The sequence below is a fragment of the Rhamphochromis sp. 'chilingali' genome, assembly GCF_963969265.1.
Source record: "Rhamphochromis sp. 'chilingali' genome assembly, chromosome: 6".
NCBI classification, from domain to species: Eukaryota; Metazoa; Chordata; class Actinopteri; order Cichliformes; family Cichlidae; genus Rhamphochromis; species Rhamphochromis sp. 'chilingali'.
The window spans coordinates 38,179,304-38,204,826 of NC_137933.1; the positions used below are offsets into that span (position 1 = coordinate 38,179,304).

The window sequence follows — 25,523 nt, forward strand, 5'->3', positions numbered from 1 at the left end:
TATTATTAACAAGATAATTGACCTCTGTTGGGGTAGCGTTCAGATAGCTGCTCTGCTCTGTGTTGGTACAGGTCATTGAAGATGATAACAGTGGGTGGATTACATTCTTAAACATAGTTACAGCGCTTTCAGAAAGACATCTGTGATAAAGTCTACTCTCCACTGCTGTGTAATCAATTATTGTAAATGTAAATGTTATCAGGAAATGATCAGACAGGAGAGGGTTTTCAGGAAACACTGTTAAATGTTCAGTTTCTATGCCATATGTTAAAAACAAGATCTAGAGTGTGATTAAAGTGGTGGGTGGGTTCTTTTACATGTTGAGAGAAGCCAATTGAGTCTAATAACAGATTAAATGCCATGTTGAGGCTGTCATTCTTAGCATCTACATGGATGTTAAAATCACCCACAATAATTATTTTATCTGAGCTGAGCACTAAATCAGATAAAAAGTCTGAGAAATCAGAGAGAAACTCTGTGTAAGGCCCAGGTGGACAATTAGATGATAACAAATAAGACTGGTTTCTAAAATTTTTCAGCTGGGGTGGACAATGCTAAGCATCAGGCTTTCAAATGAATTAAAAGTCTGTCTTGGTCTTTCATTAATTAATAGGCTGGTGTGAAAAATTGCTGCCACACCGCCCCCTCTGCCTGTGCTTCGAGGTTTCTGGTAGTTAGAATGACTCGGGGGTGTTGATTCATTTAAACTAACATAATCATCCTGCTAAAACCAGGTTTCTGTAAGGCAGAGTAAATCGATTTGTTGATCAATTATTAAGTCATGTACTAACAGAGACTTGGAGGAGAGAGACCTAATATTTAATAATCCACATTTCACTGTTTTACTCTTTAGTTAGGATGTGGATACTGTATTGTTCTTTCTTTGTAATTGTTTATGTTTAAGTTGTTTGTTGCTGGTTTTTAGATTGTTTTTTGTCTTTTTGGAAGCTGACACAGTCTCTATGGAGATGGGTTTTTGGGGGGGTAGCAGGAGGAGAGAAGCTGCAGAGAGGCGTGTAAGACTGCAACTCTGCTTCCTGGTCCCAACTCTGGATAGTCATATTATGGGGGGTTTAATTAATTTGTCCATATTTCTAGAAATGAGAGCTGCCGTCTCTCCTTATAAGACCAGGTTTCCTCCAGAAGGTTTGCCAATTATCTATGAAGCCCACATCGTTTCTGGGACACCACTCAGACAGCCAGCAATTTAAGGAGAACATGCGGCTAAACATGTCACTCCTGGTCTGATTGGGGAGGGGACCAGAGAAAACTACAGAGTCCCACATTGTTTTGGCAAAGTTACACACCGATTCAATATTGATTTTAGTGACCTCCGATTGGCGTAACCGGGTGTCATTACTGCCGACGTGAATTATGATTTTACTGAATTTACGTTTACCCTTAGCCAGTAGTTTTAAATTTCCTTCAATGTCGCCTGTTCTGGCCCCTGGAAGACAATTGACTATGGTTTCCGGTGTCTCTAGCTTCACATGTCTGAGAACAGAATTGCCAATTACCAGAGTTTGACCCCCGACGGGTGTGTCGCCGAGTGGGGAAAAACGGTTAGACATATGTATGAATTTGAGGAGTGGACCCAAAATGCTGACACAAAGGAACGTGAAAGAAAATTTGAATATTAACAGAAAGCAAGCCGTTTATTAATCTCTACTTTTAAGATTAGGCTTCAAACTTTCCTTTTTGCTAAAGCATATAGTTAGGGCTGGATCAGGTGACCCTGGATCCTCCCTTAGTTGTGCTGCAATAGACGTAGGCAGCCGGGGGATTCCCATGAAGCACTGAGTTTTTTCCTTTCCAGTCACCTTTCTCACTCACTGTGTGTTAATAGACCTCTCTGCACTGAATCATACTTGTTATTAATCCACAGCATGTCTTTGTCCTGTCTTCCTTTTCTCACCCCAACTGGTCACAGCAGATGCCCGCCGCTCCCTGAGCCTGGTTCTGCTGGAGGTTTCTTCCTGTTAAAAGGGAGTTTTTCCTTCCCACTGTCGCCAAAGCGCTTGCTCATAGGTGGTCATATGATTGTTGGGTTTTTCTCTGTATCTATTATTGTGCGATCTACTGTACAATATAAAGCGCCTTCAGGCGATTGTTGTTGTGATTTGGCGCTATATAAATAAAATTTAATTAAATTAAAAGATTACAAAACAAAAGGCAGAGGTGAAGCTAAACAATAACCTAACCTGGGGAAAATATTTTTTATTAAAAAAAACAAACAAACCATGAAACCTGACATGGATACAAAGATACCTGGAACATGGAAACGTGGCACCAAAGACAACAGATGACCTGACACTGAACAAATGAGGACAGGACTTACAGTGGCTTGCAAAAGTATTCGGCCCCCTTTAACTTTCCCACATTTTGGCACATTACAGCCACAAACATGAATCAATTTTATTGGAATTCCACGTGAAAGACCAATACAAAGTGGTGTACACGTGAGAAGTGGAACAAAAATCATACATGATTCCAAACATTTTTTACAAATAAATAACTGAAAAGTGGGGTGTGCGCAATTATTCAGCCCCCTGAGTCAATACTTTGTAGAACCACCTTTTGCTGCAATTGGATTCCATTAAAATTGATTTGTGTCACGGCTGGGAAGGCGAGCCGTGTGGTGTGGAGGAAGGAGGACCCAAGATGCAAGCAGTGGATGAAAATGCTAGTGAAGTTTATTTACAAGGTGTAGTGGCAAACAAGCAGTGGGGCATGACAAATAACTGAAGACACCTAAACTGGGAAGAACTAAAATAACAGACCTGGGTGCATACAACAAAGGGATGCGCGGCAGCCGCCGAGCAGGACACCGAGTAACAGGCAGGAGAACACACAGGGCTTAAATACACACACCAGTAATCAGGGGATGAGAGACAGGAGGGCAACACGGCTGGGAGGAATCAGAGCTGACGGGACAGGGGAAACGTAAACTGAACACACTCACATCAGACAGAGACCTTCACAATAAAACAGGAAACTCAGACACGGGGAACCAAACAAGACACAGAACTAAACAGACAGATTCACAAACAGACGGGGTGACAGCATAGACAGAGACACAGACGCAGACTCAGAGGCAGACCAAATATAACACATAGAACTCAAACAATAATAATCATCATCATCATCATCATCATAATAATAATAAACTAAAAGCGCTGGGTCACCGACCCAGGACCAGGACAATTTGTGTTTGTGGCAGTAATGTGACAAAATGTGGAAAAGAGGGACGAATACTTTTGCAAGCCACTGCAAGTACACAGAGAGATAATGAGGGGATGAGGAACAGCTGGGACAAGGGGAAACAAAACTAGACTCACTGCATATAGGACAAAGACTTTCCCAATAAAACAGACATCACAAGGGTAATCTAATAAACAAATGAACTTAGCAAACCTAAAGAACTTATAAATAAACATCGACATCTAAACAAACTAAAACTTAAAACGCTGGGTCAACAGACCCAGGAAAGTGACAGTAAAATCATTTATTATACACATTATACTTATTTTCTTAAATTGCTTATCTATTATCTGTATTTTAACTTGGGGGTCTAGGGGTGCTGCATGTTTATGATAACACACTGACAATATCAGGACAATTTTAGCCTTACTCTATCAGTGAACAGCATGCCCATGCTAACTTAAACTAGACCAGCAAGCTAACCCCATGTGTATTAAGTGTTACTTCAGAATAGGAACCAAACAAATTAACGGAACGAAATTAACTGTAACAGCAGTTTGCAAAACATTGTGACAGTTCTCAAGTGTTCCTACCTCAAATCCAGCACGTGTTGCTGTGTTTTTGTTGTTAAATGGACGAGGAGAGACCGGTGGCTGGTGAGAGGATGCAGCATTTCGTCAGTGGAGCATAGAACAACGTCTCTGATTGGTCAAAAAGTGAGTAAAGATGCATCTGATTGTTCGAAAGCGTCAACCAAAGAGCTGCTGGTCACGGCAAGATACAAACTCGCCGGAGCTCTGCGTGAACGGCACATCCGGGACCTTCAGCACTCAGGAGAGATTTATCTTGAGGTATGTATTTACCTTTGATATCCATGCGTCGACGCAAGCTCCGCGAGGTAAAGTTGTATGTTTAACAAGCTAATTAAGGTTAGTTAAACGGAATTAAAACAATACACAACCGATTTGAACAAATTGAAAGTGGTGAATGATGATAAATGCTAAAAAATTACTTAAGATTTATCTTTAACAATAGATATTAGAAGTTAAATTTAACTGTTTTTAAATTCCCACCGGAGTTAAAGGGACCTGCGGCCTTGCATGTGCTCTGCATCTTCAACTGCAGAGACAGTCAGTCTAAGCTCAGTGTAGCTAACTGCAACACACTTCTTTTTTTTTCAACACAAGATATGCTTGGGGGGATTTAAATGATAATATTAATGTTTTCTTATTCAGCACAAATCAATAATATTATAGTTATTTGCTCACGGTCTGGGTCTCTGGCCCAGCGTTTCTGATGTTATTCTAAGGTTTTTGAGTTTCTTATGTTTAATGGCGGGTTAGTTGAGTTTGGCTTAACGTTATTAATATCGTTTTAAGGAGTTTATGTTAGGGCTGTATATTACCACGTTTGTATTTTCATGCCATGTTTCCTGTTTTATTTTGAAAGAGTCTGTTGCGTTCAGTTCATTAATCTCACTTCCCTGTTGTGTCAATAGAATCATTTGTGCAAGCTACTACCCTGCTGTCCCTCTGTCGTGTCTCAACCTCCAACAGGAAAGTAGAAGTCCTCATATGGTAGGACCAGTGATTGTAGTGTGTGTTACACTGTCCTCATATTGTTTTAAGCTGTGAAGGACAGGAGTGTGTTTCAGTTGCCTTCCTCATGTGGTAGGACCAACAACTCTAGTGTGTGTTACACTGTCCTCATATCATTGGGTAGCAGAACCGTACAGTGTTAAGTTTCTATAGAATCTGGTATAAGGAAGTCAGATCCTTCTGTAATAATATTCACTGATACAAATATGATCTGTAGTTAATTAAATAGTCGGGATTTATACTAGAGAATGTTTCTGACGTTATATTGTTGTCTTTTGTTGCAGACACCAGGTGCCGAGGTCCTGTCTCAACCTCCTTCAGACCAATTGGTGAGTGACACACCCACTTCATTCTTCCAACAGGTGAAGATGGATGTTGCAGACAGGACATATCCTAACTTTTGCAGCCGTTACGATAATAACGCGCTGTTTGCACGATGAGCACAGCTTCCAAGCTCCCCTAAATTGACCGTGCGCTTCGTGTTGTGTGTGCGCGAGTCTGTGCATTTAGTGGCGTCTGTGCAGAAATGACTAGTAAGACAAGGCTGCAAACTATTCTCACAGACTTCAAGTGTGCACTTGAATCCAAAACGATCTCTCTCTCTCTCCCTCTGGCTCTGTTTAGATGCCACTGGGAGAGTAACGACTGCCCCTCCCCCCCTCTGCTCAGCAAACAGGTGGCTGTTTTTGCACCCCTCCCCCTCTGCTCTGCAAACACGTGGCTGCTTTTGCACCCCTCCCCCCTCTGCTCTGCAAACACGTGGCTGCTTTTGCACCCCTCCCCTCTCTGCTGAGGGCAAAAACAAGGCTCATGTGCAAAGTGAAGCAAAATAACATTGACAGAGGTTCAGAGAAAGGAGAAAAAAACGGAGCAGGCTCCCGTTGTTCACTTCAAGGAGGCGGCTCTACGGGCCGTTTTGTTTGTGACCGACACACACAGTATATATATATATTCTCAATCACATTCACACCACTCTCTTATATCAGTTCCACTACATCAAGACTATTTTATGGTGGTCAGCTGTTTTATTGTCATGTATTTTGCATAGTAAGATAACCATGTCCTCCATTCAAAAGCACTGAAAATGTCTATGGTGGTGCTGTACCTAATATTGTGCTCATTTGATCCAAAACCTATTTTTCCTTTATTTTGAAGGCTGAGGCTTAGATCCATTAGGTATTCACGAGAAAGGCATTATCGCATGTCAGGATTACAGTATATCGAAAATATGTGATTATAATGGGAGTCAATGGGGCCCAAACGGATACAAGGGTAAAAGGAGGTAGTACATATGTGAATCTTCTTTACTATACACCACACCATAGAGGGGATCATTGAATTTCAAAAATAATCCTAAAACACACATCCTGGCCAAGTTTCATGCAACTAGTCTTTAAAATGACTGATATATTGAGAATCAAAAATCCAAAGTTACCCAAGCGGGTCCCTTTTTTCGCTAGGGTAAAACGAGGGTTAAATAGTCGGGATTTATACTAGAGAATGTTTCTGACGTTATATTGTTGTCTTTTGTTGCAGACACCAAGTGCCGAGGTCCTGCCTCAACCTCCTTCAGACCAATTGGTGAGTGACACACCCACTTCATTCTTCCAACAGGTTACACATTATTTTTTTGTATTTGGCATCAAGTATATGTGTCAGTTGGGCCTAGTGCATAAATGAAATGCACTTTAATTGTACTAAAACAATCAGTTTTAGTCGAAGTTAACCAAAACCAACATTAGCATTAGGATAAAGTAATTGTCTATACCATTTGTTAGTCCAAACTTTCCCTTAAAGCATCAGCTTGATCTTTATTCTGACAAAATTTGATATTTTTGTCGTTTTACACATGTTTTTGTCAAAATAAGCTCCCGCTGATCAGTTTACATGATTTAATTTCTGGGGAAATAGATGGCTGTACATCAGTGTTGGGTTTAGAGCTTTTATTGACAACAGCAGGAGAAGTTAGAAGTCAGGAATGTGAACTCTACATGTGTTCAGTCGTCATGTCCTCATATTGTTTTAAGCTGTGAAGGACAGGAGTGTGTTTAAGTAGAAGTCCTCATATGGTAGGACCAGTGATTGTAGTGTGTGTGTTACACTGTCCTCATATTGTTTTAAGCTGTGAAGGACAGGAGTGTGTTTCAGTTGCCTTCCTCATGTGGTAGGACCAACAACTCTAGTGTGTGTTACACTGTCCTCATATCGTTGGGTAGCAGAACCGTACAGTGTTAAGTTTCTATAGAATCTGGTATAAGGAAGTCAGATCCTTCTGTAATAATATTCACTGATACAAATATGATCTGTAGTTAATTAAATAGTCGGGATTTATACTAGAGAATGTTTCTGACGTTATATTGTTGTCTTTTGTTGCAGACACCAGGTGCCGAGGTCCTGCCTCAACCTCCTTCAGACCAATTGGTGAGTGACACACCCACTTCATTCTTCCAACAGGTGAAGATGGATGTTGCAGACAGGACATATCCTAACTTTTGCAGCCGTTACGATAATAACGCGCTGTTTGCACGATGAGCACAGCTTCCAAGCTCCCCTAAATTGACCGTGCGCTTCGTGTTGTGTGTGCGCGAGTCTGTGCATTTAGTGGCGTCTGTGCAGAAATGACTAGTAAGACAAGGCTGCAAACTATTCTCACAGACTTCAAGTGTGCACTTGAATCCAAAACGATCTCTCTCTCTCCCTCCGGCTCTGTTGAGATGCCACTGGGAGAGTAACGACTGCCCCTCCCCCCCTCTGCTCAGCAAACAGGTGGCTGTTTTTGCACCCCTCCCCTCTCTGCTCTGCAAACACGTGGCTGCTTTTGCACCCCTCCCCTCTCTGCTGAGGGCAAAAACAAGGTTCATGTGCAAAGTGAAGCAAAATAACATTGACAGAGGTTCAGAGAAAGGAGAAAAAAACGGAGCAGGCTCCCGTTGTTCACTTCAAGGAGGCGGCTCTACGGGCCGTTTTGTTTGTGACCGACACACACAGTATATATATATATATTCTCAATCACATTCACACCACTCTCTTATATCAGTTCCACTACATCAAGACTATTTTATGGTGGTCAGCTGTTTTATTGTCATGTATTTTGCATAGTAAGATAACCATGTCCTCCATTCAAAAGCACTGAAAATGTCTATGGTGGTGCTGTACCTAATATTGTGCTCATTTGATCCAAAACCTATTTTTCCTTTATTTTGAAGGCTGAGGCTTAGATCCATTAGGTATTCACGAGAAAGGCATTATCGCATGTCAGGATTACAGTATATCGAAAATATGTGATTATAATGGGAGTCAATGGGGCCCAAACGGATACAAGGGTAAAAGGAGGTAGTACATATGTGAATCTTCTTTACTATACACCACACCATAGAGGGGATCATTGAATTTCAAAAATAATCCTAAAACACACATCCTGGCCAAGTTTCATGCAACTAGTCTTTAAAATGACTGATATATTGAGAATCAAAAATCCAAAGTTACCCAAGCGGGTCCCTTTTTTCGCTAGGGTAAAACGAGGGTTAAATAGTCGGGATTTATACTAGAGAATGTTTCTGACGTTATATTGTTGTCTTTTGTTGCAGACACCAGGTGCCGAGGTCCTGCCTCAACCTCCTTCAGACCAATTGGTGAGTGACACACCCACTTCATTCTTCCAACAGGTTACACATTATTTTTTTGTATTTGGCATCAAGTATATGTGTCAGTTGGGCCTAGTGCATAAATGAAATGCACTTTAATTGTACTAAAACAATCAGTTTTAGTCGAAGTTAACCAAAACCAACATTAGCATTAGGATAAAGTAATTGTCTATACCATTTGTTAGTCCAAACTTTCCCTTAAAGCATCAGCTTGATCTTTATTCTGACAAAATTTGATATTTTTGTCGTTTTACACATGTTTTTGTCAAAATAAGCTCCCGCTGATCAGTTTACATGATTTAATTTCTGGGGAAATAGATGGCTGTACATCAGTGTTGGGTTTAGAGCTTTTATTGACAACAGCAGGAGAAGTTAGAAGTCAGGAATGTGAACTCTACATGTGTTCAGTCGTCATGTCCTCATATTGTTTTAAGCTGTGAAGGACAGGAGTGTGTTTAAGTAGAAGTCCTCATATGGTAGGACCAGTGATTGTAGTGTGTGTGTTACACTGTCCTCATATTGTTTTAAGCTGTGAAGGACAGGAGTGTGTTTCAGTTGCCTTCCTCATGTGGTAGGACCAACAACTCTAGTGTGTGTTACACTGTCCTCATATCGTTGGGTAGCAGAACCGTACAGTGTTAAGTTTCTATAGAATCTGGTATAAGGAAGTCAGATCCTTCTGTAATAATATTCACTGATACAAATATGATCTGTAGTTAATTAAATAGTCGGGATTTATACTAGAGAATGTTTCTGACGTTATATTGTTGTCTTTTGTTGCAGACACCAAGTGCCGAGGTCCTGCCTCAACCTCCTTCAGACCAATTGGTGAGTGACACACCCACTTCATTCTTCCAACAGGTTACACATTATTTTTTTGTATTTGGCATCAAGTATATGTGTCAGTTGGGCCTAGTGCATAAATGAAATGCACTTTAATTGTACTAAAACAATCAGTTTTAGTCGAAGTTAACCAAAACCAACATTAGCATTAGGATAAAGTAATTGTCTATACCATTTGTTAGTCCAAACTTTCCCTTAAAGCATCAGCTTGATCTTTATTCTGACAAAATTTGATATTTTTGTCGTTTTACACATGTTTTTGTCAAAATAAGCTCCCGCTGATCAGTTTACATGATTTAATTTCTGGGGAAATAGATGGCTGTACATCAGTGTTGGGTTTAGAGCTTTTATTGACAACAGCAGGAGAAGTTAGAAGTCAGGAATGTGAACTCTACATGTGTTCAGTCGTCATGTCCTCATATTGTTTTAAGCTGTGAAGGACAGGAGTGTGTTCAAGTAGAAGTCCTCATATGGTAGGACCAGTGATTGTAGTGTGTGTGTTACACTGTCCTCATATTGTTTTAAGCTGTGAAGGACAGGAGTGTGTTTCAGTTGCCTTCCTCATGTGGTAGGACCAACAACTCTAGTGTGTGTTACACTGTCCTCATATCGTTGGGTAGCAGAACCGTACAGTGTTAAGTTTCTATAGAATCTGGTATAAGGAAGTCAGATCCTTCTGTAATAATATTCACTGATACAAATATGATCTGTAGTTAATTAAATAGTCGGGATTTATACTAGAGAATGTTTCTGACGTTATATTGTTGTCTTTTGTTGCAGACACCAAGTGCCGAGGTCCTGCCTCAACCTCCTTCAGACCAATTGGTGAGTGACACACCCACTTCATTCTTCCAACAGGTTACACATTATTTTTTTGTATTTGGCATCAAGTATATGTGTCAGTTGGGCCTAGTGCATAAATGAAATGCACTTTAATTGTACTAAAACAATCAGTTTTAGTCGAAGTTAACCAAAACCAACATTAGCATTAGGATAAAGTAATTGTCTATACCATTTGTTAGTCCAAACTTTCCCTTAAAGCATCAGCTTGATCTTTATTCTGACAAAATTTGATATTTTTGTCGTTTTACACATGTTTTTGTCAAAATAAGCTCCCGCTGATCAGTTTACATGATTTAATTTCTGGGGAAATAGATGGCTGTACATCAGTGTTGGGTTTAGAGCTTTTATTGACAACAGCAGGAGAAGTTAGAAGTCAGGAATGTGAACTCTACATGTGTTCAGTCGTCATGTCCTCATATTGTTTTAAGCTGTGAAGGACAGGAGTGTGTTTAAGTAGAAGTCCTCATATGGTAGGACCAGTGATTGTAGTGTGTGTGTTACACTGTCCTCATATTGTTTTAAGCTGTGAAGGACAGGAGTGTGTTTCAGTTGCCTTCCTCATGTGGTAGGACCAACAACTCTAGTGTGTGTTACACTGTCCTCATATCGTTGGGTAGCAGAACCGTACAGTGTTAAGTTTCTATAGAATCTGGTATAAGGAAGTCAGATCCTTCTGTAATAATATTCACTGATACAAATATGATCTGTAGTTAATTAAATAGTCGGGATTTATACTAGAGAATGTTTCTGACGTTATATTGTTGTCTTTTGTTGCAGACACCAAGTGCCGAGGTCCTGCCTCAACCTCCTTCAGACCAATTGGTGAGTGACACACCCACTTCATTCTTCCAACAGGTTACACATTATTTTTTTGTATTTGGCATCAAGTATATGTGTCAGTTGGGCCTAGTGCATAAATGAAATGCACTTTAATTGTACTAAAACAATCAGTTTTAGTCGAAGTTAACCAAAACCAACATTAGCATTAGGATAAAGTAATTGTCTATACCATTTGTTAGTCCAAACTTTCCCTTAAAGCATCAGCTTGATCTTTATTCTGACAAAATTTGATATTTTTGTCGTTTTACACATGTTTTTGTCAAAATAAGCTCCCGCTGATCAGTTTACATGATTTAATTTCTGGGGAAATAGATGGCTGTACATCAGTGTTGGGTTTAGAGCTTTTATTGACAACAGCAGGAGAAGTTAGAAGTCAGGAATGTGAACTCTACATGTGTTCAGTCGTCATGTCCTCATATTGTTTTAAGCTGTGAAGGACAGGAGTGTGTTTAAGTAGAAGTCCTCATATGGTAGGACCAGTGATTGTAGTGTGTGTGTTACACTGTCCTCATATTGTTTTAAGCTGTGAAGGACAGGAGTGTGTTTCAGTTGCCTTCCTCATGTGGTAGGACCAACAACTCTAGTGTGTGTTACACTGTCCTCATATCGTTGGGTAGCAGAACCGTACAGTGTTAAGTTTCTATAGAATCTGGTATAAGGAAGTCAGATCCTTCTGTAATAATATTCACTGATACAAATATGATCTGTAGTTAATTAAATAGTCGGGATTTATACTAGAGAATGTTTCTGACGTTATATTGTTGTCTTTTGTTGCAGACACCAAGTGCCGAGGTCCTGCCTCAACCTCCTTCAGACCAATTGGTGAGTGACACACCCACTTCATTCTTCCAACAGGTTACACATTATTTTTTTGTATTTGGCATCAAGTATATGTGTCAGTTGGGCCTAGTGCATAAATGAAATGCACTTTAATTGTACTAAAACAATCAGTTTTAGTCGAAGTTAACCAAAACCAACATTAGCATTAGGATAAAGTAATTGTCTATACCATTTGTTAGTCCAAACTTTCCCTTAAAGCATCAGCTTGATCTTTATTCTGACAAAATTTGATATTTTTGTCGTTTTACACATGTTTTTGTCAAAATAAGCTCCCGCTGATCAGTTTACATGATTTAATTTCTGGGGAAATAGATGGCTGTACATCAGTGTTGGGTTTAGAGCTTTTATTGACAACAGCAGGAGAAGTTAGAAGTCAGGAATGTGAACTCTACATGTGTTCAGTCGTCATGTCCTCATATTGTTTTAAGCTGTGAAGGACAGGAGTGTGTTTAAGTAGAAGTCCTCATATGGTAGGACCAGTGATTGTAGTGTGTGTGTTACACTGTCCTCATATTGTTTTAAGCTGTGAAGGACAGGAGTGTGTTTCAGTTGCCTTCCTCATGTGGTAGGACCAACAACTCTAGTGTGTGTTACACTGTCCTCATATCGTTGGGTAGCAGAACCGTACAGTGTTAAGTTTCTATAGAATCTGGTATAAGGAAGTCAGATCCTTCTGTAATAATATTCACTGATACAAATATGATCTGTAGTTAATTAAATAGTCGGGATTTATACTAGAGAATGTTTCTGACGTTATATTGTTGTCTTTTGTTGCAGACACCAAGTGCCGAGGTCCTGCCTCAACCTCCTTCAGACCAATTGGTGAGTGACACACCCACTTCATTCTTCCAACAGGTTACACATTATTTTTTTGTATTTGGCATCAAGTATATGTGTCAGTTGGGCCTAGTGCATAAATGAAATGCACTTTAATTGTACTAAAACAATCAGTTTTAGTCGAAGTTAACCAAAACCAACATTAGCATTAGGATAAAGTAATTGTCTATACCATTTGTTAGTCCAAACTTTCCCTTAAAGCATCAGCTTGATCTTTATTCTGACAAAATTTGATATTTTTGTCGTTTTACACATGTTTTTGTCAAAATAAGCTTCCGCTGATCAGTTTACATGATTTAATTTCTGGGGAAATAGATGGCTGTACATCAGTGTTGGGTTTAGAGCTTTTATTGACAACAGCAGGAGAAGTTAGAAGTCAGGAATGTGAACTCTACATGTGTTCAGTCGTCATGTCCTCATATTGTTTTAAGCTGTGAAGGACAGGAGTGTGTTTAAGTAGAAGTCCTCATATGGTAGGACCAGTGATTGTAGTGTGTGTGTTACACTGTCCTCATATTGTTTTAAGCTGTGAAGGACAGGAGTGTGTTTCAGTTGCCTTCCTCATGTGGTAGGACCAACAACTCTAGTGTGTGTTACACTGTCCTCATATCGTTGGGTAGCAGAACCGTACAGTGTTAAGTTTCTATAGAATCTGGTATAAGGAAGTCAGATCCTTCTGTAATAATATTCACTGATACAAATATGATCTGTAGTTAATTAAATAGTCGGGATTTATACTAGAGAATGTTTCTGACGTTATATTGTTGTCTTTTGTTGCAGACACCAGGTGCCGAGGTCCTGCCTCAACCTCCTTCAGACCAATTGGTGAGTGACACACCCACTTCATTCTTCCAACAGGTTACACATTATTTTTTTGTATTTGGCATCAAGTATATGTGTCAGTTGGGCCTAGTGCATGAATGAAATGCACTTTAATTGTACTAAAACAATCAGTTTTAGTCGAAGTTAACCAAAACCAACATTAGCATTAGGATAAAGTAATTGTCTATACCATTTGTTAGTCCAAACTTTCCCTTAAAGCATCAGCTTGATCTTTATTCTGACAAAATTTGATATTTTTGTCGTTTTACACATGTTTTTGTCAAAATAAGCTCCCGCTGATCAGTTTACATGATTTAATTTCTGGGGAAATAGATGGCTGTACATCAGTGTTGGGTTTAGAGCTTTTATTGACAACAGCAGGAGAAGTTAGAAGTCAGGAATGTGAACTCTACATGTGTTCAGTCGTCATGTCCTCATATTGTTTTAAGCTGTGAAGGACAGGAGTGTGTTTAAGTAGAAGTCCTCATATGGTAGGACCAGTGATTGTAGTGTGTGTGTTACACTGTCCTCATATTGTTTTAAGCTGTGAAGGACAGGAGTGTGTTTCAGTTGCCTTCCTCATGTGGTAGGACCAACAACTCTAGTGTGTGTTACACTGTCCTCATATCGTTGGGTAGCAGAACCGTACAGTGTTAAGTTTCTATAGAATCTGGTATAAGGAAGTCAGATCCTTCTGTAATAATATTCACTGATACAAATATGATCTGTAGTTAATTAAATAGTCGGGATTTATACTAGAGAATGTTTCTGACGTTATATTGTTGTCTTTTGTTGCAGACACCAAGTGCCGAGGTCCTGCCTCAACCTCCTTCAGACCAATTGGTGAGTGACACACCCACTTCATTCTTCCAACAGGTTACACATTATTTTTTTGTATTTGGCATCAAGTATATGTGTCAGTTGGGCCTAGTGCATGAATGAAATGCACTTTAATTGTACTAAAACAATCAGTTTTAGTCGAAGTTAACCAAAACCAACATTAGCATTAGGATAAAGTAATTGTCTATACCATTTGTTAGTCCAAACTTTCCCTTAAAGCATCAGCTTGATCTTTATTCTGACAAAATTTGATATTTTTGTCGTTTTACACATGTTTTTGTCAAAATAAGCTCCCGCTGATCAGTTTACATGATTTAATTTCTGGGGAAATAGATGGCTGTACATCAGTGTTGGGTTTAGAGCTTTTATTGACAACAGCAGGAGAAGTTAGAAGTCAGGAATGTGAACTCTACATGTGTTCAGTCGTCATGTCCTCATATTGTTTTAAGCTGTGAAGGACAGGAGTGTGTTTAAGTAGAAGTCCTCATATGGTAGGACCAGTGATTGTAGTGTGTGTGTTACACTGTCCTCATATTGTTTTAAGCTGTGAAGGACAGGAGTGTGTTTCAGTTGCCTTCCTCATGTGGTAGGACCAACAACTCTAGTGTGTGTTACACTGTCCTCATATCGTTGGGTAGCAGAACCGTACAGTGTTAAGTTTCTATAGAATCTGGTATAAGGAAGTCAGATCCTTCTGTAATAATATTCACTGATACAAATATGATCTGTAGTTAATTAAATAGTCGGGATTTATACTAGAGAATGTTTCTGACGTTATATTGTTGTCTTTTGTTGCAGACACCAGGTGCCGAGGTCCTGCCTCAACCTCCTTCAGACCAATTGGTGAGTGACACACCCACTTCATTCTTCCAACAGGTTACACATTATTTTTTTGTATTTGGCATCAAGTATATGTGTCAGTTGGGCCTAGTGCATAAATGAAATGCACTTTAATTGTACTAAAACAATCAGTTTTAGTCGAAGTTAACCAAAACCAACATTAGCATTAGGATAAAGTAATTGTCTATACCATTTGTTAGTCCAAACTTTCCCTTAAAGCATCAGCTTGATCTTTATTCTGACAAAATTTGATATTTTTGTCGTTTTACACATGTTTTTGTCAAAATAAGCTCCCGCTGATCAGTTTACATGATTTAATTTCTGGGGAAATAGATGGCTGTACATCAGTGTTGGGTTTAGAGCTTTTATTGACAACAGCAGGAGAAGTTAGAAGTCAGGAATGTGAACTCTACATGTGTTCAGTCGTCATGTCCTCATATTGTTTTAAGCTGTGAAGGACAGGAGTGTGTTTAAGTAGAAGTCCTCATATGGTAGGACCAGTGATTGTAGTGTGTGTGTTACACTGTCCTCATATTGTTTTAAGCTGTGAAGGACAGGAGTGTGTTTCAGTTGCCTTCCTCATGTGGTAGGACCAACAACTCTAGTGTGTGTTACACTGTCCTCATATCGTTGGGTAGCAGAACCGTACAGTGTTAAGTTTCTATAGAATCTGGTATAAGGAAGTCAGATCCTTCTGTAATAATATTCACTGATACAAATATGATCTGTAGTTAATTAAATAGTCGGGATTTATACTAGAGAATGTTTCTGACGTTATATTGTTGTCTTTTGTTGCAGACACCAAGTGCCGAGGTCCTGCCTCAACCTCCTTCAGACCAATTGGTGAGTGACACACCCACTTCATTCTTCCAACAGGTTACACATTATTTTTTTGTATTTGGCATCAAGTATATGTGTCAGTTGGGCCTAGTGCATAAATGAAATGCACTTTAATTGTACTAAAACAATCAGTTTTAGTCGAAGTTAACCAAAACCAACATTAGCATTAGGATAAAGTAATTGTCTATACCATTTGTTAGTCCAAACTTTCCCTTAAAGCATCAGCTTGATCTTTATTCTGACAAAATTTGATATTTTTGTCGTTTTACACATGTTTTTGTCAAAATAAGCTCCCGCTGATCAGTTTACATGATTTAATTTCTGGGGAAATAGATGGCTGTACATCAGTGTTGGGTTTAGAGCTTTTATTGACAACAGCAGGAGAAGTTAGAAGTCAGGAATGTGAACTCTACATGTGTTCAGTCGTCATGTCCTCATATTGTTTTAAGCTGTGAAGGACAGGAGTGTGTTTAAGTAGAAGTCCTCATATGGTAGGACCAGTGATTGTAGTGTGTGTGTTACACTGTCCTCATATTGTTTTAAGCTGTGAAGGACAGGAGTGTGTTTCAGTTGCCTTCCTCATGTGGTAGGACCAACAACTCTAGTGTGTGTTACACTGTCCTCATATCGTTGGGTAGCAGAACCGTACAGTGTTAAGTTTCTATAGAATCTGGTATAAGGAAGTCAGATCCTTCTGTAATAATATTCACTGATACAAATATGATCTGTAGTTAATTAAATAGTCGGGATTTATACTAGAGAATGTTTCTGACGTTATATTGTTGTCTTTTGTTGCAGACACCAGGTGCCGAGGTCCTGTCTCAACCTCCTTCAGACCAATTGGTGAGTGACACACCCACTTCATTCTTCCAACAGGTTACACATTATTTTTTTGTATTTGGCATCAAGTATATGTGTCAGTTGGGCCTAGTGCATAAATTAAGTGCCCTTTGATTATATTAAAATAATCAGTTTGATTGAAAGTTTCCCATATTCAACATTAGCATTACTTGTTTGTGAACATCTTAGGAGAAAGAAATTGGCATATCATTTGTTAGTCCTAACTTTCCCTTTAAAGCATCAGCTTGATCTTTATTCCTACTAAATTTGATATTTCTGTGTTACATTGTCCTCAGATTGTTTTAAGCTGTGAAGGACATGAATTTGGTTTTTTTTTAGCCTTTCTCAATTGGTAGAACCAACAACTCTAGTTTGTGTTACATTGAAACTGAACAGCAGGGATGTTTGTCATGAAGATAATAACACTCTATCCGATTTCAAACAATCACACTGTGATGAGTATTATTAGTAGATTATGTTCACATGTAAAATATTCATATCAAATGGTAAATATCCTATATTTATATAGCGCTTTACTAGTCCCTAAGGACCCCAAAGCGCTTTACACATCCAGTCATCCACCCATTCACACAGACATTCACACACTGGTGATGGCAGCTACATTGTAGCCACAGCCACCCTGGGGCGCACTGACAGAGGCGAGGCTGCCGGACACTTGCGCCACCGGGCCCTCTGACCACCACCAGTAGGCAACAGGTGAAGTGTCTTTCCCAAGGACACAACGACCGAGACTGTCGGAGCTGGGGCTCGAACCGGCAACCTTCTGATTACAACTCTTGAGCCACGACCGCCCCTTAGCCCCTTAATGTAGAATTACACACTGCCCAACGCTGACTTTGCCTACAATGCAGAGAAAAAAGCAAACAGACCTATTGCATGCATTGATTCTCATATTTCACTGTTACTTTTCAAAGGCTCAAGGACCAAGTATTCCGGGGGTTCCAAGCCACACGCTTTACTCAGCTGCCCTGGACAACATGAAGGGCACCTCTGCCTCAATCACCCTGGACAACAAAAACATTAGCAACACTTCACCAAGAAGGGGTAAAGGCACCAAAATACAAAATGTTTTAGGTTAATATACTTGTGATCAAAGAACAAGTTTGTTTTCAGACATGACACTATTCAGAGCTTTTATCATAAATCATTTCATCTTATTTAATTCCCAGCAGAACACAGCACTTCAAATGGTTCATTCCAAGCATCCTTAAAGGAGCAATAAGCAATATCTTTTCACTGCTAGGTGTGCTGTTTTGCACTGCCTGTGAACCAAACCAAAGTCTATGGCTGGAGATCAACACAGAGAGAGGGATTGTGACTTCATGCTGTACTCCAGATGTAATTACACCTCTAGTTCTTCACATAGTCATTTTTAATTCCTTCAACCTAAGTATGATGAATTGTGCTTATTGCTCCTTTAAAGTGCTCCAGTAGAAAGCAAGGTTTAAGAACATTTTGTATTCACATTATAAACTAGAATATTTTCTATCTTTTCTTGCATTCACATTAAGATATTTTCTTTTGTTTCCATTTATGACAGCTGGGACGGTGAGAAGCAAGTGGACAAATGATGAAGTGAAGGTTGCTGAGCGGCATGTTTCACTTCATAAAAAGCTGCAAAGTACCAGGTAAAAAGGAATGTGACTGCTGCCTCCAAGCAGAGCCGGCAGCTCTGAAAGGCAGAGACTGGGTTGTCATAAGGTACTACAGCCACAACAGGATCATAGCATTAAAAGAAAGATGCAAGAAAAAAAGAAACAAGCAAGAGAGATACTTTGTTACTTCCACAGTTATGTCAGTATTGCAGTTTTCTGTATTGCATTGTTCTTACTCATAAATCTGTGGTTTATGCTGGGTGCTTTTTGCAATTAAATGATAAAAAAGGCAGATAATGTTCCACGTTTTTATTCACATGAACATTCACTACAAAATGAATTAATGCATTACAATATCAAGACTTAAAAAGTAGACTGACCACATTTGACCCATGTCTTTTTTTTTTTTTAAAGTCTTTACACAGCTCAGATTTACTGTTTTATTAACACATAAATGTCTGATATTTCTGTCAGAAGTTACCCAACTGATGAGCATTACTATTGTGCATCCATGTCTATTATATTGTAATCTCAAAAGGAGCCAAGCTAAAAATGCAGAACCTACCGTTACCTGGTCCTTATAAGTCATGTATACTTGAAAATTATGTGTTTCCATGGGCTTCACAATTCACCTAAACATGAAATATCTGTGTGTGACCTTATGGTACTCATAAGTCACATAAACCTGACAGTGTCCTCACAAGTAGCATTAAATTCAGGTTTGACCAAAATTTAGCCCTAGCCAAAATCTCAACAGATGGGTGTGTTCCTGGAAGCATGGGTCAAATTTTTTGAGATTCCCATGCCTCTAGGACCTTCGGAAAGGCACGTTCCCATTTGTCACATTTTTGTCATACGTACTGATATATCACGAAAACACGTATGTGTGTGTGTGTGTGTGTGTGTGTGTGTGTGATTTACATTACTGTGCTTGAGAGCCACCATCTACCGGAACCTAATTCCCTGTATGTGTCTGCACATATACTTGGCCAATAAACACGATTCTGATTCTGATTTATGAGATCCTTAACCTTGTAGAGAATTGCCAGAGACTTTGATATTTTGCCTTTGATATGAGTAATGTGGGGAATCCAGGATAGTTTGTGTTGTATTATCACACCAAGGAATTTTATTTCAGATATTCTGTCTAATACTTGGGGCGACCATGGCTCAGGGGGTTGGGAAGCACATCTGTAACCGGAAGGTCACCGGTTCGATCCCCGGGCTCTCTGTCCTGGTCGTTGTGTCCTTGGGCAAGACACTTTACCCTACCGCCTACTGGTGTTGGCCAGAGGGGCCGATGGCACGATATGGCAGCCTCGCTTCTGTCAGTCTGCCCCAGGGCAGCTGTGGCTTGCCTCCACCAGTGTGTGAATGCGAGAGTGAATGAATAGCGGCAAAATCGCTTCTTGTGTTTTATGTTAATTAATTTCTTATTAGGTTCACATCTGTTAATCCTGGTGTAGCTCTGTACTGTTTCAAAAACTGGTAGATGGTCACTTAAGTCATTTATTGTTTGTTTTTTTTGTTTTGTTTTGTTTTGTTTTTTTGGCTTGTCCCGTTTGGCTCTTTTGCCATCAGAATTGTTGTCTAAAGGCAAAGAAAGATGCCCAACGGATTTACTTTACCAAACTGACCATCCCAGCCTTGCCGTAATGGTCCATTTGATTCACCTTTTATTGTTTATTTTATTTTCACTTACTGAATACGGGACAGACTTGACTGGGGGAAAGAAGGGGAGAAAGAAAGAGGGAAAGAGAAACAGCTGAGAAGGGCAAAAGACAAAAACCAACAGAACGGGCAGAGAAAAAAAATGCATATATCAATCACCTGGATCACCTGCTGAGAAAGAAAAAAGAAAGCAAGCAGAAGAGAACAAGAGTAATAGAATAAACAACATCACAATGATATATGGGAATATGACAGTAAATACTAAATGTTAAACATTATTGTGCAGCACATAAGATCAACAGAACACAGTGTGCTTTGAGGTAGGAGCCAAAAAGGGTGTAGTTTGTGGGTGTGATCACCCGTGTGTACACCTGTGAGCATGGACGCGCTTGTTTTTTGTTTTTTAAAAGGTTCCTTCATGTAATAATCTGCTAGAGGGTGTGGGGGGGCCACAGCCCCGTCCTCCAGGGCGTGAAGCAGGTGTGGAGGAGATCAAAACTCCAGACATCCAGAGGCCCCCAGAACACAAGAGACCAAGGAAGACCAACAGAGGGGCAGCTGCGCCACTGTCCCGGAAAGAGCTGAGGAGAGTCCCAGATGAGGGCTCACTCAGCAGCCGCGGAGCAGAAGCCAGGGGGAGTTGCAGTGACGCGCCCGTGAGCTCCGCCGGCAGCCAGCTGCGCCTGAGTGACCGAGCCCCAGGCCGAGAGGCCGGGGGCACCCCACCTCCGAAGTGGCCCGAGCGAGCCCCAGGCTCCAGGCCCCGATAAGTGGCCGCCAAGGAGTGAGCCGGTGTGTACCTGGACGCCCATCCCCGGACACAAAGAACCACCAACGCACCGATGTCTGAGGGGGTCTGCCACTGGCAGGGGAAGTGGTGGTAGGGGGAGATAGGCCTCCAAACCTTGGAGGGCCTGAGATGTCCCCAGAGAGGTGGCGCCTGACACCCAACCTGACATATAGACACAGACATACAGGCACACACAGATACAAACATCCATTCCCACCCTCATGCTCTCATATGCACTTACTCCACACTCAACCAACGTGGAGACAGACATAAAGAGACGTTGTACACACGATCACACTCCCCAAGCGTACTCTACAAACCGGGTCTAGGTGCCCCCGCCCCTGGAGGGGGGAACTGCACCCAGACCCAGGTGGTGTTTCCCTTTTCCCTGCGGTGGGGGGAGGCAGACCGCCCCGACTCCGCAGCAGCAGGAAGGCTCCACACTCCAGACCGCAGTCGGACGGCCAACTCCTCCTCCTAGTCCTAGCCCCCCTGCTCCAGCAGGTCACAGAGAACGGGGGTGAGAGAAGACTCCGAACCTCCCTCCACCCGCTCATTGTAATGTTGATGCATGTGTGTTCTAAGGTGCATTTAAAACCCAGGAGGGCTTGGAGCTACCTGCCAGAGAGCAGCAGGTAAGCGCATGGTCCCTCCTGCTAGCCCTCAATGTCTACGTGTATTTAAAATTGAGAGGTGGGCAACGATGCCAGGGGTGGGGTGTACACCCTGATGGTACTTTGGACTCCGTGTATCGTGCCCACCCCCAAGATCCTATATGTATGTGTAATGAGAGTGTGAGTAGGGGACAGAGGGGGGGGGGGGTAGCCTCCTCTGCACCCTGGTGACATACCCCTACTCCAAGGCCCTGCATGTGTGGGTGGTTGTGGTGGAGCGGGAAGAGGGAGGCAGCTGGAGATGGGGAGGGAAGGAAGGGAGGGGCAAGTGACCCCTCCCTGGGGCCAGCTCCCCCGCTGACCCCAGTAGGCACCCCCATACTCCGCGACCCGCCAGGGAAAGGGGGCCCAGGCCCATCCAGACCGGGCCCAGTGCAGCAGCGCCGCCCGGCCCCACAGAGCCCGGGACAGTCCACCCAACCCCACCACAGAGAAAACTGCACCCACCCCACCATCCACTCATCTTCCAGACTACATAAGACAATAAACACCCAGGCTGAGATCTTCCTCCACCTCTCCTGTATCTCCCCCTCCTGCAGAGGCAGCTCCTGAGGAGAGGAAAGCTCCTACAAGATGTGACAATCTCCCCCACCAGTTGAAGAGCCCCCCAGGTGGCTCGACGCACCGGCGGCACCCTGCTCCAGGGCTGGGCCCCCATGCACCCACCCGCCCACAACCCCGGCAACACACCAACCAGGACCCAAGCCCCCGAGGCCCGGTCCGGGTCCCAGCCCAGAGACGGAGCGCCCCCAGAACCTCACGCCCATCCCGGACCCACCCAGGGGCAGCCAGGCTACCAGGTCAGTAACCCACGTCCGTCAGCACAGACCCTCCCCTAGCCCCGCTGCACGCAGCCGCGAGGAAACAGTCACCGGAGAGCCAACAGAGCCCCTAACCGGACATGACCGCTACCCCGGGTTGAGCCCCCCAAGGAAGATGCCTCCGGGGAACCCCCCGACGCCCTAAGCCTGTCCCTACCCCCACACCAATCACAACAGTGAAGGCGGGACCAAACTATGACCCCCCACCCCCACTAGGTGATGGAGCTGATCAAAGGAGCCCAGAGCAATTGATCTGATGTGGTGGCAGAGGCTGTATCAAGACTAATGTAATCTAATAGATAATTTCTATATTGGTTAGAATTAAGATTATTTTTATTTTTCCAGTTCATGAGGACTGTTTTCTTGGCTATGCATAGGGCAGTGAAAACCATATGGGCGATATTCTTTTCTGAAGTGACATTATCTAAGCTGCCCAACAAACACACTAAGGGGGAAGTTGGAATGTTACATTTCAGACACTTCGATAAGTCTTCACATATCTCGCGCCAAAACTTCTGAACTGGTGGACAGAACCAAAGAGCGTGGATATAATTGTCCGGTGAATTGGTTTGGCAGTGTGAGCAGTTGTTGGTAGACGTAAAGCCCATCTTGAACATCCGATGACCTGTATAGTGCACTCTATGTAATATTTTGTATTGAATTAATTGAAGACTGGGATTTCTAATTAGATGAAAGGTTTTTAAGCAAATCTGAGACCAGAAGTTTAGGTCTAAGTTAACTGATAAATCAATTCACAACTTGTGAATTTGTGAACTTGTCATTTATTGTTAATCCACTTACAACATTCATGTCAGCAACATTAGTGAAAATATTATTGATAAGTGTAGCACTATGTGAGGTTATTCTTGTTGGACGGCAGATTAAGGGATAAAGACTAATGCTGTACATTCTATGGATGAAATCAGTGATGGCACTGTTCACAGTTGGATTCAACAAATCTATATTGAAATCACCACAAATAAATTTCATGTTCTTGTTGTTAACGGGATTGTACATCTTCAGCATTTCCTCTGTGAACATTTTTATACAAGATCCAGGGGTCCTGTAGATACAGTTGATTTGCAGATTCTTTGACTTTTCAGCTTCTATTTCAATATTTATGCACTCCATTATGTTATCCAGTGCTAGTGACAATTCACTCATGATTCTACATTTGTAATTATTATCAGTATACAAGGCAACACCCCGTCCCTTTTTTATTTTTTTTGATGCAATACCACCAATCTTCACTAAGTTTTGATTCCCATCTAACCAAATCTCTGAAACTGCAATGACAGTGAATTTCTTAGAAAACTGTGCTAGACAGTCCAGGATTTTTTGAATGATTTGAGTTGAGGCTTCTACTATTAAAATGTATGATTGATATTACATTATCCGTTATTATATTTTGATTAAACTGCTCATTTGTATAATACTCACATTTTTGATCATGCTTATGGGTATAGAAATTGTTTTCAGGGTCTATATCATTTTCAAAGTCCCATGGTCTGTGATCAGTATACTCAAGGGGTTTTAGTCCAAAATCCTTATATACAATGTTCATATATGGGTAAGGTTCATTTTCACCTTACTAAGAAAAGTGATAGCCAGTGGTCTATGATGTTTTCTCAGAAGACTTACAAAAATGGTGTGCTTCTGCTAAGACAGCCTGGGTAAAGTCTTAAAATACTCGTCTAGTCAGCAGGCAGACCTGGCACTAGTCCAAACAAAGCAATGAAGAAATATTTTTCAACAAAGTATGAAAAAACAAAGTAAGACTACACTAAGCTGATGATCAACAGCTGAGGTCCATCTGGGACTACAGCAACTCAAGAAAAGTTGTCCAAGATAGTTGCACTAATCAATTTTACATGAACCATGAATAAAAAAAACAATGATGTATTCACATGAGAAGTGCCACAAAAAACTGTCACTGATAAGCTCTGAACTTTGTGGAGCAGTTTAGTCTTCTTCAGTGCATTGTTTCAGTCACGGTATCACATTTCTCCTTCCAACCCCTCTCCAATAGCAGGCACCTGCCCAGGATCACACTGCAGCCAGACAAACACATTTACTACTATTACAAATAAGGTCAAATGTACTTTTACTGCTATAGTGCTTTTCTACTCTAAATGAGCACTTAAGAGTCCTTTTACTACAAGGTACAGGCACTCTTTTCTACCACTTTATTCAACACCTTTAAGATGGATGCTTTCTAACTATCATACACACTCACAGTCTGTTTAATGCATTTTGGGAATAAGGTGATCAATAGTGTATCCTCGTTTCAGTTCCAATTAACTCCTGAAATTATTTTGACATTCTTAGTTACAAAGAACCCTGCTGCATTTCCCTGGTTAGTACTTTGTCTTACCTTTTATACTGAAAACATGAAATGTGTTATTTCAGTTATTTCAAGTGACCTCCTCCAAAATGTATGCACATATTTCTAAAAATCATTTGGTGGGTATTTTTTCTGATCAACATGACAATCAAAAGAAAGCAAAACCTGCAGTTTGTGCAGGTCAATCAATAATGGAATTAGTGATGGATCATTGCCCATCAATAATTCTATTCATTATACTGAGCATGACACAGATGCCTTACCCCACAGTTGTCTATTTTTCATCTCACCTTTACCTCTTTGTTATTATTTGTAACCTCTGACCAATTTAAAGTCTAATAATAGTAATATTTTTTTCCTTGTGAGCTCTTACTGAAATAAGAGATCAAATACAATGTGCACATTACAGTTTAACTGTTCCTTTAAATCAGACACAATGACGTGCAGGTGCAATGCATGCCAAGTAAATATTAATGTTGTTTCGAATCTGCTTTACAACCCTAAAGAGGTGATAACATGTCAGTACTATGTTTTCAGCTTGTTGCGGTTCCCCAAGTGGTTAAGAAATCCATTAATGTAAGTTTAAATATTCATTATTTTACCACCCCGGAGCAGAAAAATGTGCTGTCAGATTGCAGGCTGTGATTGGTTGATTGACAGACAATGGCTTATAGCTTACCAGAATCATTAATGTGACTGATTCCCTCCACTCTAACAAACAGTCAAGCATGACAAGCCATTTGCCACAAGCACTGCCAGTTCCAATCAGCATTGGTCAA

The 25,523-nt window shown here is 41.0% G+C and overlaps 1 protein-coding gene across 1 annotated transcript; it reads left to right on the plus strand.

Moving 5' to 3' along the window:
• The first annotated feature begins 665 nt into the window (after positions 1–665).
• LOC308399022 (uncharacterized protein) lies at positions 666–19,347 on the plus strand. The gene is made up of 15 exons (XM_080885955.1): positions 666–4,052; positions 4,700–4,778; positions 5,084–5,128; positions 6,336–6,380; positions 7,176–7,220; positions 8,387–8,431; positions 9,227–9,271; positions 13,427–13,471; positions 14,267–14,311; positions 15,107–15,151; positions 15,947–15,991; positions 16,787–16,831; positions 17,764–17,893; positions 18,093–18,187; positions 18,390–19,347. The coding sequence occupies exons 1-15, from the start codon at positions 3,928–3,930 to the stop codon at positions 18,399–18,401; spliced, it is 891 nt and encodes a 296-aa protein (XP_080742081.1). The 5' UTR covers positions 666–3,927; the 3' UTR covers positions 18,402–19,347.
• The last annotated feature ends 6,176 nt before the right edge of the window (positions 19,348–25,523 follow it).